At 33.7% G+C, this 17544-nt stretch overlaps 1 protein-coding gene across 1 annotated transcript in view; it reads right to left on the bottom strand.

Moving 5' to 3' along the window:
* The window catches only part of ADAMTS19 (ADAM metallopeptidase with thrombospondin type 1 motif 19), a 287425-nt gene that overhangs the window by 115590 nt on the left and 154291 nt on the right, over positions 1-17544 (bottom strand). Inside the window, exons 9-10 of the mRNA XM_025388260.1 lie at positions 8657-8797; positions 6998-7148 (exon numbers count right to left, since the gene is read on the bottom strand). Coding sequence (XP_025244045.1) covers positions 6998-7148; positions 8657-8797 — 292 coding nt within the window. The remainder of the gene's footprint in view (positions 1-6997; positions 7149-8656; positions 8798-17544) is intronic.

The raw sequence follows: 17544 nt of genomic DNA, 5'->3' as shown, positions 1-17544 counted from the left end.
TTGCATTAATATTCTAAAAGGTTATCATGTTATCTTGATATATTTCTGAGACTCAAGTGTTTTACATGAGTGAAAAATTTAGAATCAGTACCACATTATTCAATTGATTCACTTATTCATTCACCAAGTATTTATTGAACACTTATTTGGATGCTAGAGATACAATGACAAAAGGGCTGACAACTTTGATAATGTGAAGGAGCTTACTATACAGGAGATTTGTTTTGTATAGCACTTAAATGACAGATTGGCAGGTATGGTGACTCCACATAGAGCCAATTGACGGTGTATATGTATGTAGCAGAACTACAGTCATGCTTTGCTTAATGATGGAAATACATTTTGAGAAATGTGTCATTAAGCAATGTAGTCACTGTGTGACCATTGTAGAGTGTACTTACACAAGCCTAGATGATAGCCTACTATACACCTGGGCTATATGGTGTATCCCATTGTTTCTAAGCTACAAACCTGTATGGCATGTTACTGTACTGTATATTTTAGGCAACTGTAAAACAATCCTAAGTATTTGTACATCTAAACATAGAAATGTTACAGTAAAAATACAGATTATAATCTTATAAGACCATTGTTGTATATGTGGTCCATTGACTGAAATGTCATTACGTAGTGCAAACTATTTTCAGTCTTCCACAGTTAGAACTATTTTCTGCTATATTTTTAAGTTATACTTCCTGACACATTATATATTCAGGCATTCCCATATAGCTTCAAATAATGGTGTGTCAAACCCTTTGGGAAAAAATATCAACCGTCTAATCTCAGCCTTTATTTTGCTCCACTTGTCTTCAGTTTTAAAAAAAAATTTGTTTTATACTTTAATTCTAAGTTCAGGGGTACATTACAGGTTTGCTATATAGCTAAACTCAATGTCACAGGGGTTTGTTGTACAGATGATTTCATCCCCCACGTACTAAGCCTAGTACTCAACAGCTATTTTTTCTGATCCTCTCCCTCCTCCCACCCTCCAGTCTTCAGTAGGCCCCAGTGTCTATTTTCCCTTCTTTGTGTTCATGAGTTCTTATTATTTAGCTCCCAATTATAAGTGAGAACAAACAGTATTTGGTTTTCTGTTCCTGCATTAGTTTGCTAAGGATAATGGCCTTCACCTCCATCCATGTTCCTGCAAAAGACATGATCTCGTTCTTTTTTATTGCTGTATAGTATTCCATAGTGTACATGTACCACATTTTCTTTATCCAACCTGTCACTAGTGGGCGTTTAGGTTAATTCTATGTCTTTGCTATTGTGAACAGTGCTGCAGTGAACATTCACATGCATGTGTCTTTATAGTGGAATGATTTATATTGCTTTGGGTATATACCCAGTAATGGGATTGCTGGGTTGAATGGTAGTTATGGGTAGTTATGTTTTTAGCTCTTTGAGGAATTGCCACACTGCTTTCCAATGGTGGAACTAATTTACACTCCCATTAACAGTGTATAAGTCTTCCCCTTTCTCTGCAACCTCACCAGCATCTGTTATTTTTTTATTTTCTAGTAATAGCCATTCTGACTGGTATGAGATGTTATCTCATTGTCGTTTTGATATGTATTTATCCAATGATCAGTGTTACTGACTTTTTTTTAATATGTTTGTTGGCTGCATGTCTTTTGGAAAGTGTCTGTTCATGTTCTTTGCCCACTTTTTAATGGAGTCGGTTTTTCCTTTTAAATTTGTTTAAGTTCCTCCCATTCTTAAGGTTGTCTCTTTACTCTATTGATGGTTTCTTTTGCTGTGCAGAGCTCTTAAGTTTAATTAGATCCCATTTATCAAATTTTGTTTTTGCTGAAATTGCTTTTGGAATCTTTGTCATGAAATCTTTGCCCATTCCTATGGGCAAAAAATAGTACAGACAAGTATTGCCTAGGTTGTTTTCCAGGGCTTTTACAGTTTTAGGTTTTACATTTAAGTCTTCAGCTTTTGACACAGCTGATCAGTCTCTCTTTGAGAAATGTCCTCCTCACATTGCCTCCAGGATCTTAATTTGCTTTGGTTATATTCCTACCTCAACATACTTCAGAATTTTGTTTTTTCTTTCTCATTTTCCGAAACTCTAAATATTGCATTGACTTGGGTCTTAGTCCTTGAAACTTTTCTAACTCATTTCCAATTGTTATTTGGTATCATGTCCCCAATATCTTATACTTCTTAATGAATTCCAAATATATATCACGGACCTGCTTACATTTCTCCTTGGATGTGTAATGGGCATCTCAAAACATGACCCACAGTGAATCCCAGGGCATTTTGCATTCTGTTTTCTCTTGCTATATTCCTCCCAAGATAAATGCATAGCTTATTCTTCCACTTTCTTTAGATCTCTAAACAAATGTCACCTTCTCTAGGAAACTTTCCCAGGTCACCTTATATGAAATAACACTATCCCAACCATCTACCTTGGTAGTACTTCCTGTTTTACCTGAGTTTATATTTCTTCTAAACAATTATCACCAACTGACATATTAGATATGCATTTGCTTATTTTATATTTCCTCCAACTAAAATGTAAGTTCCATGGAGGCAGGGTCTTTGATTCCTGCTGTATTATTAGTGCTTCACACAGTGCCTGCATAGTACTTAGAACTTAATAAATATTTGTCAAATCAATGACTAAATATGTAAATGATCTTTTCTATGGTTCTAGCTAGCTATCTGTCATCTATTAGGTTACTACACTTTACAAGCTATACTGATTTGGGACTGGAATATAAAAGTGGAGAGAAAATAAAAAGGAGAACATTTCTGGACACCTTAAACATAAAACTTAACTTTATTAGCACAACCTGTAATTTAAAAACAAGGCAACATCCTAGGATATTGAGAAACAGATTGTAAAAACCCAAATAAACAATCATATTTTCAGAGATCAAGGAAAAAAAATCTGTGCAGGTAGGTTAGTGGGAAATAATCACATGAATAGAGCAAAGAGCTTAGCAAAAGAAATCAATTAAGATACTGGTTGAAACTGATAGTATAGGTGCTATAGGAGACATAAAATTAGTTTAAATACAAGAGCTGATCTTAGGGTTTTCCCATAGAGAAGACAATAGAGCATATAAGGAAGTTTGAGTTCCATAAGACACTGGAGAGCATAGTGGTTACAGTGCATTCTATTTTTTGGGATTTAGACACAATCTGAGTTTAGATCTAGCATTCTCTGTTAATAGGTATAAGAACTTCAAATTATTATTTAACTGCTCTAGACCTCAAATTGTTGATTCGTAAAATGGGACTAGACAATAACTATGGCATTTAATGGTTATAAGAATCAAATTATGGTTTTAGGTCTAACATTTAAGTCTTTAATCCATCTTGAATAAATTTTAAATGTTAGACCTAAAACCATAAAAACCCTAGAAGAAAACCTAGGTGATACCATTCAGGACATAGGCATGGGCAAGGACTTCATGACTAAAACACCCAAAGCAATTGCAACAAAAGCCAAAATGGACAAATGCGATCTAATTCAACTAAAGAGCTTCTGCACAGCAAAAGAAACTACCATCAGAGTGAACAGGCAACCTACAGAATGGGAGAAAATTTTTGCAATCTATTCATCTGACAAAGGACTAACATCCAGAATATACAAATAACTTAAACAAATTTATAAGAAAAAAATCAAACAACCCCACCAAAAAGTGGGCTAAAGATATGAACAGACACTTTTCAAAGGAAGACATTTATGCAGCCAATAGACACATGAAAACATGCTCTTCATCACTGGTCATTAGAGAAATGCAAATCAAAACTGCAATGAGATCCCACCTCATACCAGTTAGAATGACGATCATTAAAAATTCAGGAAACAACAGGTGCTGGAGAGGATATGGAGAAATAGGAACACTTTTACACTGTTGGTGGGACTGTAAACTAGTTCAACCATTGTGGAAGACAGTGTGGCGATTTCTCAAGGATCTAGAACTAGAAATACCATTTGACCCAGCCATCCCATTACTGGGTATATACCCAAAGGATTATAAATCATGCTACTGTAAAGATACATGCACCTATATGTTTATTGCAGCACTATTCACAGTAGCAAACATTTGGAACCAACCCAAATGTCCATCAATGATAGACTGGATTAAGAAAATGTGGCACATATACACCATGGAATACTATGCAGCCATAAAAAGGGTGAGTTCATGTTCTTTGTAGTGACATGGATGCAGCTGGAAACCACCATTCTCAGCAAACTGTCGCAAGGTCAGAAAACCAAACACTGCATGTTCTCACTCATAGGTGGCAATTGAACAATGAGAACACTTGGACAAAGGGCGGGGAACATCACACACTGGGATCTGTTGTTGGGTGGGAGGATGGAGGAGGGATAGCATTAGGAGAAATACCTAATGTAAATGATGAGTTAACGGGTGCAGCAAACCAACACGGCACATGTATACATATGTAACAAACCTGCAGGTTGTGCACGTGTACCCTAGAACCTAAAGTATAATAAAAGAAAAAGAATCAAATTACATCATAAAAATAAATAATTTAACACACTATATGGAAGATATTTAGAGGTCAAAACATTGTAGAATGGCACTAGCAAAATTTAATTGCAATGTGATATATTAAAATAATATCTTTTTTTTTAAAATTAAGATCTACCTTTTGCAAAATGTCAGGCAGTCGTTACTGCAATAAATTTCAAAATTATTCCAAGGTAATAAGAACATCACTATCCAGAGCTATAAACTGTCCTGTGTAGCTTGGGGTATTTCATAAGCAATGGGCTCTAATAAGGAAATCTTGCTCTTATTTCCTATTAGCTGTGTCTCAGTTTGAGCCTACCTATGTAAGCTGACCCAATTCATTATTTTTTTTTTTATTGTACTTTAAGTTCTAGGGTACATGTGCACAACGTGCAGATTTGTTACATATGTATACTTGTGCCATGTTGGTGTGCTGCACCCATCAACTCGTCAGCACCCTAAAAGCTTGTAAAATAGTAATTATGGAAAAGAATCTACAATTTAACAGAATCATGTGTGTAGTTGATCATCTACTGAGTTTTTACAGCAGGAATGCTTTAGAGAAGATGAACATTTTGGATGAACTGATCCATTGATCAGTTCTATCAGTTCTCTATATCTCATGAACTGAAACTGTCTCCTGTGCAATGCTCCAGTGACAGTGAACACAGACAGCCTACTTTGTTGCCTAAAATAATGGTAACTTCAGCCTGTAAAAGTGTCTGCCCACAAACCCAAACCTTTGTACCTCAGAAACTTTCATTTTACCGTGAATATTTAAGGAAGAAGATTATGACCAGACTTTTGATTGTCTAAAGATTCAGAGGTGAAAGCAGAGTGAAGGAGGTTAGTAGATGAGGTCAGAGAGGTACTGGAGACAGACCTTACAGAACTAATGTCATAATTGTCACACATGATATGGAGTTCCAAGGATCCATGGCTGTGCCACATGTAAACCCTTTGGCATTAGATCACACATAGCAACACCAGTTCCTTTCAAGCTCCACTATTGCCAGATGAGTATTACAGTCCATACAGCCTTTTACACATCACATTTGATGCAGCTCCAACTCCATACATTCACTCATTTTAATTCTAAATCTGTTCACTGGATATTTCACTTACTCTGTGCCAGTCCCTAGGCTAGATGCTGGAGAAACTCACTCTGCCCTCATGCAGCTTACACACTGGTGGGTGAAACTGATCAAAAGCAATTAATAAATAAGTGCAAAACTCTTTTAATAAGAACCACAAAGCAAAGACAGCATTCAACACATTATAATGTCATATGCTTTGTTCCTTATAATGGATCTTAATTATGCTGAGTTACCCAAAACAGCATTATCCTCAACAAAGCCAAACTCCTTTGAGACATTCACAAAAACTGTGGCTGGGTGAAATAGGCTATGTTTCAGCGATACTTAACCAATTTACTCTCAGTGTGGTTATCGGTTTATTCCTGAAGTACAATGTGTATATGTGTGTGTGTGAGGAGGAGGTGAGAGGAGATGGGCAGATAGGGGATGGCCAGCAGGAAAGAAAAAAAAGGGGTTAATAGAGCTTAAACTCTTCCATCAGTTAAGAAGGTAATTTTGCTTCATCCTTTAGAATTTATGGACTTAATACTACTGTCTTCTCTGAGTAATTACTGACTATTGGAATATTAATACATAAACACTGCTTTACCATTATACATTTTCCCTTTTCTTCCAGTTTATGTAGAAATGTACTCTCTTAATTTTTGTTCCTATAAAAGATACTTTTAAAATTTTATTTTTAGGGTTAAAATATATAGTTCCTCCTCCACAATTACACGTTCATATATAGCTTTTATCACATTTTTACCCATTTCCATGTAAGAAAATACAGTTGGCCCTCCCTGTTTGTAGTTTCCACATCCAGGGATCCAACCAACCACAGATACAAAAAATATTTTTAAAAAACAACAATACAACAATATAAATAATACAAATAATAAAATAACATAGTATAATAATTACATAGCATTTAAAATGTATCAGGTTCTGTAAGTAATCTAGGGATGATTTAAAGTATTTGAGAGGATGTGGGTAGGTTATATGCAAATACTACATTATTTTTCATAAGGGACTTTAGCAGCTACGAGTTTTGGTATCTGCTCAGGGAACGACATGCGGGTACTGAAACCAATTCCTGCAGATATGGAGAGAAAACTATATGGGATTTAAAATAGAAGCATTGAACTGACATAATAAAAATGCTTCCCTGACATCAATGTAATTTTCAAAGTAGAAATTATTAGGTCTTTCTTTATTGACTTTGACTAAATGCTCACATCTTATTTCTATCACTTCCAAGGTATAAGAAAAAAATGCACAAACCTTTTCTTAAAAAATCCTTCTTTTATATATTGGGGTATTTTTGATCCACAAATCATAAAATAAGGTTACCTTCTCCTACCAGTCAATACTTCTAAACAATGAATGAACGCACAAAAACCCCACCTGGATCTTTACCTGCATCTCCTGACAAAAAGAAGCCAAAGGCCCAAAAAGGATCTGGCATTGTTCATCAGCAGTGTATGTCATCCCTGGCAGCTTGGAGGGAACCATCACAGAATTGACACTCTGCGGATTTGTTTGTAGCAAGCAGTTACTGGCCTTTGACCTGGCAGTAGGTAGGTATGTGTAAAATTTTGAATTTAATGTAAAAAGCTGATATGATTAGTTAGCATATAACAATAAACACTTTTATAATATCAAAAATATACTTTTACTCTTTTTGCTCTTCCATTGAATATTCATAGAAATTATTCTATATGTCAAAAATCATTTATTTACAATGAAGATAATCGTAATAAATAATTTTCAAATTAAAAGAACTTTATGGTGTAAAAAACACATTCATATGAATTAACTCAGCTGATCTACATAACACTGTGAGTTCAGTGTTATTTTATGCATTTAATAGGTATACAAGCTCAGAATCAGAGAGTAACTTGCCCAAAAGTAGTATGTGAATGTAAGATATCAGCTATATTTTGGGGATTTAAAGAATGTATGGAAAGCATCCTCAGCTGAATATTAACAGTGTAGATATATTTGTGCTTGGCATTGTAATACAACTTTGTATACAACTCTGTAATATATTTTAAAGTGGTATTTTATGTCATAGGAGTCCTGAGTCATGTGAAGGCAGCCGTACAAAATCATGCATGTTTCTTAGGAACTCATTAGGGCCTACAGAAGGGCTGCTGATGCAGCTACTGATGGTGTGTCTGAAATATCACATGCTCTGAGTGCTCTTCTCTAGACTGTTACGACAAAGAGCATGCACAGCATATATTGTACATATTTTAGAGCAAAGCTATGGAATGTGAGAAACATTATAGTTTGATAGATTTCGTAGCCATTTGATAGAAAAATTGGCTTAACTATTTAAAGGATATAGAAAAGTGAATAAAGTTCATCTGTGCAGTGAGTTTAGCAAGTTAGGTGTTCCTGTATTTCTCATTAAGACTTGTTTTGGATACCTTAAGCATCTCACTAACTACTTTGCATATTTCTTACTGCTTCAGGTGATCCTTCTATAATTATAGAAATAAGGGCTTTAAAAATGAACAAGTGCTTTAAAATGAAAATGAGAGCAACAGTAATATTTTTCATTTACTTTTCCAACAAGACAGAAGCTAAGTGTTACTGCCACTGAATGTGAAAAAGAAGAGACTCAAGGGCTATGATAATGGTGAAAACTATTTATTAATGAAAAAATAGTTGAAGTGTATTACAAACGAAAAGTGAAGATTTTGTTAGAGGGGCTCTGATCTTCATGATAACAGATGTGCTGGGTGATGAACAGTGTGAATATTTCCACTGGGAATAATTGAAGAGGCAATTAAATACTGTGACAGATTTTTTAAATCATTATAGCAATTTTTCAATCTTACAAATAATCTTAACTGTCCTTTTTGAAAAATGTAGAAATTAAAAAGCAGGGGGTTAAATAACATGTCCCAAACTACACCATGAGTCAATGGAAAAGTCAGGATTGGAACCAAGTGCCTTCATTTTTACTCTAGTGGCCTTTCCACTTTGCCACACTGGCTTCTCTATTTGTAAAAAGTAACAGCACACATAAAACATTCACAAGGCAAAAACAATAAGTGACCTCCATACCTGAGAAATCTTTCCAAATCTTCCTTGCTACATCGAGACCATGAAACATCACCAAGATTCTGTCCTTTAATCCATTCACCAGACATGATATGAAGACCATCAGCACACGATGGGTGGTCGTTGTCATGGTTAATGCCCATGCTGATTTGGAATATAATAAAATTTTAAAATTTACACTAAGTAAATGTTACTTGTTAACTTTTTGTAACTGCAGTTAAATAATGATTAAAACACTTAAAATACTGGGAGCCAAATTTGTTTTAAGGAAATTAGATTCAAAATAAAATTAGATTTCAGATTAAGTTACTTTTTAAATTTTGTTACCCCAATTTAAGGTAAATATTTTTATTTAATAAAAAAATATTTCCCTAATCAACCTACAAAATGACATGTTTAGGTCCTTCATACTGAAATGATCTATAGATATATTCTTTGCATAGTAGTATGTATGAAACTCAGAAATAATACATTTATATTTAACCATACTAGATTCTTCTTGTTGCCTGAATCAAATTTTCTTCAAAATTTGATTTGAATACACATCTTTTATCAAATTTGAAACCTCATTAATCTATTAATTTCCTATGTCTTCAACATGCACTTCATTAGACCATCCTCTTCCTCCCACATCATATAACACAAATTATCCTGGCCATCTTTATCTTTTTGAATGAATCCTGCATCTGTTGAAATTGTATTCTAAAAGTTGGACTTATTTCTAAATAGATGTTCTAGAAATACCTTAAATTTAGTATGTCTACAGACTGCCTTTCTTACTTTCTCTTTCAATTCTCTATTTACTCCTCTATTCTGTTTTTTTCTTGCTCTCTTTTTATGCTTTTGCTAGCTAGTAAGTTCTGCCAAATAAAGAATCTTCAAGTCATCATTTATTTTTTTCCTTTCCTGAATTATCGCATAGGCTCTATTTTATTTATTGTTAGAGGCAAGCCCTGCCAACTCTACCTTCTAAGTATTTCACTCAACTTTCATCTCCATTCTATCCTATAGTTACTATTTAAATTATTGTATTGTATCCTTATTATAGTATATACAAAGTCTTGAGTTGTTATGGTATTGTACCTGGGTTCTGTCCCTCTAATCTTTACCAACATTCTCCCTTCCCCTTCTCCTACACTGCCCCAGTGAGATCTATTTAAAACACAATCTGCCTATGTCATTCCTATGTTTTCTCATTATCCATATGGCAATTTCCAGCTCTTTAACATGATACATAGCCCCTTCATATTCTTCTACATTATTATTAGATTTTTTCTTCAGCAATACCAAATGACTTGTAATTTCCCAAACATTATATTGTTTCTTATTTTCTTGCAGTTAATTGTTACTTAGCATTTTCTAGGTATCATAAATCATATAAGGGAATTTATAAACTTGTGTTAAACAAAATGTAGTAGAAATGATTATAATATGCATTTTGCAGATGAGAAGTAACTTGTCCAAGATTATACAATGAGAAATTGGAAAGTAATAATGTTTGAACTGAGCTCTAGAAGTCATGTGATTAACCATTCCACATTGGGCATCTATAAATTCCATCCTCCAACCCCATATGCTGTCTACAGTGCCTCTCCTTCAGCTTCTTTGCCTGGACAAACTCAAATTCTACTTAATCATCAACATTAATGCGGTTTACTTTTATCAGGTTTTCTTTCACTATCCCCTACCTCACCCATTTGTACTATCTCTTCTGGGAACAATACAGGATTCTGTGAACAACATTGTTACAGCATTTCCTATATTGCATTATACATTTTTACTTCTGGTTCATTCTCCAAATTCTTGAGACTCTGTAACCAATGTTGAATCATGGGTTCAGTGATCATGTAGAAAAAAAATTATATAGTCTCTTGTGAATTCTCATAATGAGGCCAGTAAAATAATTTTTATGGATGAGAGTTAGTACTGAAGAAGCAGAGAAGAGTCCATTTGTATACATGCATAGCCTGAGATAATAGCAGGATAGTCCACTGTTCTCTTTTCTTCTTCTGTTATGGTCTAGATAATAAATAAAATTGTTTTCATAATGAAAAATTCACAAGAATATCTATATTGTGTTTTAAAACATGAAATTAGAAGAACTGTTGCAGAAATTGCTAAGGGAAATTACAATTAGAGTACCTATGTTTCCTCAAATCAAAATAAAATTTTTAAAAACTACCAAACTATATTTGTAAGATGAATTATAAGTTTGAATCAAAATTGTTACAATTAAATATGTTTTTGAAGGAAGAAAATATGAAAGGAATAAATAAATTCCATCCATATCATTAATGAATTAAGACTAATTATATCACCATGCTAACTTTAACTATAAAAATTATGGTATAAATAAAACTGAAATACATTATTGAATATTACTTTTCACTTTTGGTGTTAGAAAAATTCACCAGTGAGTCATATTTTTCTCTCCTATTCTAATAAATTTCTTCAAATAGGGTCTGTAGCAACACATATTAATAGAATAAATAACAGAGAAAATAGGAAGATAAATGTTTTCATACTTAGAAGATAAAGAGGAAAAATAAGAGAGTATATGGAATAGCTATGAACCAGTTCAATTAAAATATTAGAAGGCAGAGTAAAAAGATGTTGAAATTAGAAAGTAACTTAATCTCTGTATCTTCCCCTTATTTCACCAAAGGCAAGTTAAAAAACAATAAATAAACATGCCTTAGTTGCCTTATTTGCTAAATATACTTTCTTGACTGATTTGTTGTGATGACTGCATAAGCATGATATGTAGTACCTGAACAATGCCTGGAATACAGACAGAATCCATAATGATCCTTTATACCGGGGAAATAAATCAGAGCAATTTTATTATATCATTCTAATCTGTCAAAAGATACATAAACAGATTTATCATTAATTACATTAAATTCACTCTACTGTATTTGCTTTCTTTGGTGAAAGTGTGCGCTTCAGAAAAACCAAGAAAATAACAATCAAAAGAATTTACTTAGATATTAAGTTAAAATAAGAAATTATAAATATGGCACAATATCACAAATCAGTAAAAGTGGCTTAATTTAATTCTAACTGTGTGGTTCAAATGCAGCCCATCAGTGTCCTGTCTCCTCTCTACCATGGATTCTGGCTACAGCACACATCACTGGGTGACCTGTTAATTAACAACCACTTGCCATTTGGAACGTGCTTGACTCTTCCATCTGTGGTGGCATAATCTTTGAAACCATACACAAATGCTATTATTTTTGAAAGGTAACTAGTCTTTCTCAGAAATAATAAACCCTCCTAAATAATGTGTTCCTATGAGGGAAGGAGAGGGATTGCTTCCAAGATTTGGCAATTTGGACATTTTCCCAATATCGTGTAATAGGATTTTCTAAATATGGAGGATTACAACCTCTTATCCAGATAATAATTTTCCTTTTGGGATCCTGGTCCTGATTCTGATATAAGAAATTAGCTTCAGCCATGGAGAGGTCTGGTGATTCAAGCATTGTTTACCAGTAGTTAAATTTTCCTGAAGCCATTTAACTCATAACAGAAAAAATTATCATTAAATTGGGACAGGTTTTTTTAACCACACATCTGGAATAATCAGGAAACACTGCTTAGTCTTGACTCTATAGGTTTGAAATAAAACAATTAATTGTGCACCTTAATCTGTGCCAGCTACTCTATTAACCACTGACAATGATGATATCACTTATTACTCACAATATTCCCATAATATTTCTATTATTATGACTTCTATTTTACAAATGAGGAAGGTGCTGAGGTTAATGGTGAAGCTGTGACTCAAACCCGGGCAGTCTGATGCTCACACAGATGAACCTCTGAACTATCACACAATAGTGCTTTTCTTTCTGGATCAAAACTCTCCACTTTTGGAGATGATTTATTGTTTTCCGAACAATTTTAAAGGCCTCTGTTCTTTTAGCAGAAATGCACCTCTACATGTAGAACCTTATAACCAAGTTACATGCATTGCATGGAAAACATTCTCTAAGTAAGACATTAGCAACACCTCTACTCACACTGCAATTGAACTACATTTTAATAATCTCAGTTTAAATTCATTTTGACAAACAGCCTTGGGCAAATAAACTCTTCACTAACATTGTACATGGTTGTCAAGTCAACTGAAAAAATATTTTTATCATATAAAACTTCTCAACTTGTTTAAAAGTCTTTGCCAGGAAGTTTTGTGATATCCTGCGGAAAGCTGGAGAAGCATTTGGATTTTGAAGATGGTCCCTTTTGATGTTTAAAGAATTAGAGAGGAGAAGCCTTATGAATTCACTCACCTTTTTTGGATAATTTGGAAAGGATCTCATTTGTAAACAGTAATATTTTAAAAGAGTAGGCTTTTTGTGCTGAATACATTAAGCATTTTTATGACATAGTATTTCCCACTAAAGCCATATATTATGTGGAAACATTAATAAAAGAAAGAAACAAACTATTACAATGTCTTACTGGAAGTAGATTATATTTATACAAAATGACATTTAATTTCATATTTCTTAGAATTCAGTGGGTATATCTAATTCAATATAATTTCACTATTGTGTGTTCACGGAGAAAAAATTTAGACATTAAGATATACAATACATTTTTGTATCATATTTCTTTTAATATTTTAACTCATTTCAATTTGCACAAACAATGAAACCTACTTTTATTAGCAAGTCAAAAGGCTATATAAAAGCAAGGTAAAAAATAAGAGGTTAAAAGAAGAAAAGTAGAGGTACAAAAAGAGATTCCTTTTGACTTTGTTGTGCATTATATTACAGGTTTATCTAACAATGCATATACACTTGTTGAGAACCCACTACTGTGCTGAGCTGGAGTCACAAAGATAAATAAGACTCAGTTCCTACACTCAAAGAGTGTATTATCTACTAGGATTGGAACACTATCCCTTGCTCTTGTGTAGCAAATGAATGCCTGGATCCTGTTTGCCCTATATTCCTTAAACCTCTACCGCTTATCTGCCCCTTTTCAATTCTATTGCTATCAACCAAAATTGGTGCTGATTCTTTTTTACTTCTGGATTATTGTAATGTCTGCCTGACTGTCCTCCTGCTCTTCACCTCTTTGCCTCTTAAACCATGCTTTAATGGTGCTAGTTTCTTATGAATGTATTAATATAAAAAAGCTAATTTCCTATGCAAAAGCTTTTCATTAGCCCTGGCAAGCAGAGATTCTAAAAGTGTGAATAATGAACCACTTGCACCAGAATCATAGGGCATGAGGACATTAGAGTAGTTAAAATGCAGATTCATGGGCCTGCCCCCAATGAATTAAAATAGAATATTTAGAGGTAAGGCCTAAGAAATAGCATTTTGACACATTTTCTAGATGATTCTTATTTACTCAAAATTCTGGAAAGCAATGATCTACAGGATGAAATCCATTCTTTATCTCATTATTCAAAACATCTGTAAACTGATATCAATCTGATTTTCATAGTTAATTCCAGCCTAACCTTTTGTATAGTTCCTTTCTATTAGAATACCTTCCATTCTAATCTGCATTTATACAGACTTTCTGCCTTTAAAAAAGGATTCTTTAATAAATTATAGCCCATATTTATCATTATCTTTAACTTCTATGCCCTTCACATATATGGTGTGTAAGACACATCAGAACTGTCTCGTATTTCTGGTTAATTTTAAATGATATATATAATTCACCACACCTAGAATGTACGTGTTCACAGAAATTGTCATATTTTCTTTTTACTTCCTTTAATTATTTAGTTGAATGTCCTGTTAAATGTCTACTGATTTATCAACTGATATAGGATCATAGAAACACCAAATATGCTATAATTAGAGATGTGAAACTACTGTGGCCTCTTGCCAACACAGAGAAACTGAGACATGAAAAAGTTAACAGATGATCTACTCCAGGAAGGTTGCTTGCTTTACTCTAGGATACGCATTTGCCAAGAAACATCAGAGAATTGCAAACAGAAAGCCAACTCTTCCAAGGCCATTCATTAGCTGGGTGATTTTTTTCCCTCTTCCACTAACTCACTCCAACATCCAAACCTACATTTGGAGAGAATCTGGTGTGGGAGGGCTGCCATATCTATACTGGCTGAAGTCTCATTATGATAATTAACTTGGAAAAACTGCTTATTATTCTACGTGGTATCATTGTCTAAATAAAATATCAAATACGAAAGCCATGTTAGTGGTCTACAAGAGTCTTCATGGTAAGTAAACTTCCTGTCAATCTAGTTAAAAAACCTCTAAAAGGTATGAAAGCACTCCAAGAAAGAACAGAAAAATGAAAGGCCAGTGAAAGCTGAAGATCTCCTTTTCACATTAAGGAATTCATAAAAATACTACTACTAATTATTGTTATCATTCAATCACTCTGTATTATGTGCCAATCATTGTGCCATGACATTATAGTATCACAAATCCTAACAATGAACCTTGAAGTTAACAACTATCCAAATTTTAGGAATAAAGGAAATGAATACAGAGGATTGATTTATCCAAAGCTCGTTCATTAAGTAGGTGGCAGAACAACAACTCAAGCCCAAGGCTGTATGTCTAATAATGCACTTTCCCACTTAACTATCCACATAGGTAGTTTTTAACATTTACCAAGGCATTTGTGTCAGGGGAAGATACCTGTGACATCTGCTATAGAAAATTCTAAAGAGTACAATGGGGACAGTATATTTAGATAGCCATTACTAATTTTAGTTGGTCAACAATAACTACAAAAAATTAATTTTCAACATTTTAAGGAGCAATGGATTTCTAGAAGAGCATATTTGGTTTGTGCCTGTTATAACAATTTATTATTATTTCATCTATTTCCCATTCTAAAAGTCTTAGGAGATGATGTACTTTATAGGCATTTCTTATTTCGTTCTTTTCTTTTTCTTTTTTCTTTCTTTCTTTTTTCTTTTCTTTTCTTTTTTTTTTTTTTTGAGACAGAGTCTTGCTGTATTGACCAGGCTGGAGTGCAGTGGTGTGATCTCAGCTCACTGCAACCTCTGCCTCCCAGGTTTGAGCAATTCTCAGGCCTCAAGCTGGCATGCTGGCCAGAATGGTCTTGAACTCCTGAACTCAAGTGATCCGCCCACCTTGGCCTCCCAAAGTGCTTGGATTACAGGTGTGCTCCACTGTGAGCCATTATACCTGGTCTTTATTTAGTTCTTAGTGTATATAATTTCCTCTTAGAGCATATCCTCTCTTCTTAGAGCAGATATACAACTGCACATCAATGCAAATGAGTGCCAAATGTTATTCACTTCTGAAAAGGACTCTTCTTGGAAGCTGAGAGAGGGTAACCAAATCTGTGTATGCCTCCTGGGGCATATGCTAACTTCTTTAACTATAGTCATCATGCTGTACACTAGGTCTCCAGTACTTATTCATCTTGTGATTGAAGGATTGTAACCTTTGACAAATATCTCCCCTTTCCCCTCATCCCACAGCTCCTGGTAACCACCACTCTTCTGTTACTATGAGTTTGACTTTGTCGGATTCCACATATGAGTAAGATCATGCAATATTTGTTTTTCTGTGTCTGGCTTATTTCACTTAGCAAAATGCCCTCAAGGTTCATCTATGCTGTTGCAAATAGTAGAATTTCCTTCTTTTTAAAGACTTAGTAATGTTCCATTTTATATATATATATTTATCTATATATATTATCTATATATATAATATATACACACATAAAATTCCAATTATATAATGTATATTATGTTGTGTGTAAATATACATATATAATAATACATATAAAATATTCCATTATATATAGAATTATGTTTATATAATAGAAATATATATATGTGTGTGTGTATATATGCATACACACACACACACCACATTTTCTGTATACATTCATCTTTATACATTCATCTGTTGACAGATACAGGTTGTTTTCATATCTTGGCAGGTATGTTTCCATACCTGTTGTGAATTAACAGAATTTCAATTAAATATTCCTAATACTAGAATTGCTAGATTTGACACTTCCGCATTCATAACTTTAGGATTTGGATGAACTAGTTGGACAGGTCTGTCCATGCAAGTCTCATGCAATATCAAAAAACATTCTAAACACTTTGAATATGCACATAGCATCTGTTTTGAATCAAGTTTCACTGACAATCTATGCATAATAATATTTTACTAAGATAACTACTATATTCAATCATTTACTTATTTGATATATATCAAGAGCCTAATACATACCAAAGTCTGGTTAGACTTTAAGGTAAACTCATCGTAACTGAAATATAATTGAACTATTGTATTTTCATACAATAGTTTATTTTAAATAAGAATTCAAAATATCATGTACCAAAAGGGAAAAATATATTGCCATTATATTTGCATAGCAATAAAACCATATTTTCTCATTAAATAATATTACTTAGTCAAGACAATTGCATTCCTTGACTCAAACTGATTCTTCCACTCTGGGATTCAATTGTCTTATGTCCTGGACCTCAAGATGACCAACAGATGAGCATTCATACAACAAATGTTTATTCACTTGTACAACATATGTTGGAGTTCTTATGATGTATAATATATTCAACCTTGTGCTATGAAAAAAATGTATTAGACATGAATCATATTTTCACAGATTGCTATTCAGTTGGGAACTTATACATAGGTAAATACCAGTATAAATCAGTGTATCTCAGAAATAATTTTAAGTGACAAATGATATTTAAAATAATCAGTGTAAGAGACTTAAAAGTGGAAACAGGCCGGGTGCGGTGGCTCACGCCTGTAATCCCAACACTTTGGGAAGCCAAGGTGGGCGGATCACTTGAGGTCAGGAGTACGAGACCAGCCTGGCCAACATGGTGAAACCCTGTCTCTACTAAAAATACAAAATTAGCTGGGTGG

The sequence above is a fragment of the Theropithecus gelada genome, chromosome 6, assembly GCF_003255815.1.
Source record: "Theropithecus gelada isolate Dixy chromosome 6, Tgel_1.0, whole genome shotgun sequence".
Classification (NCBI taxonomy): domain Eukaryota; kingdom Metazoa; phylum Chordata; class Mammalia; order Primates; family Cercopithecidae; genus Theropithecus; species Theropithecus gelada.
The sequence above is the reverse complement of the archived record's forward strand: the minus strand, read 5'-3'. Positions and strand labels throughout refer to the sequence as shown.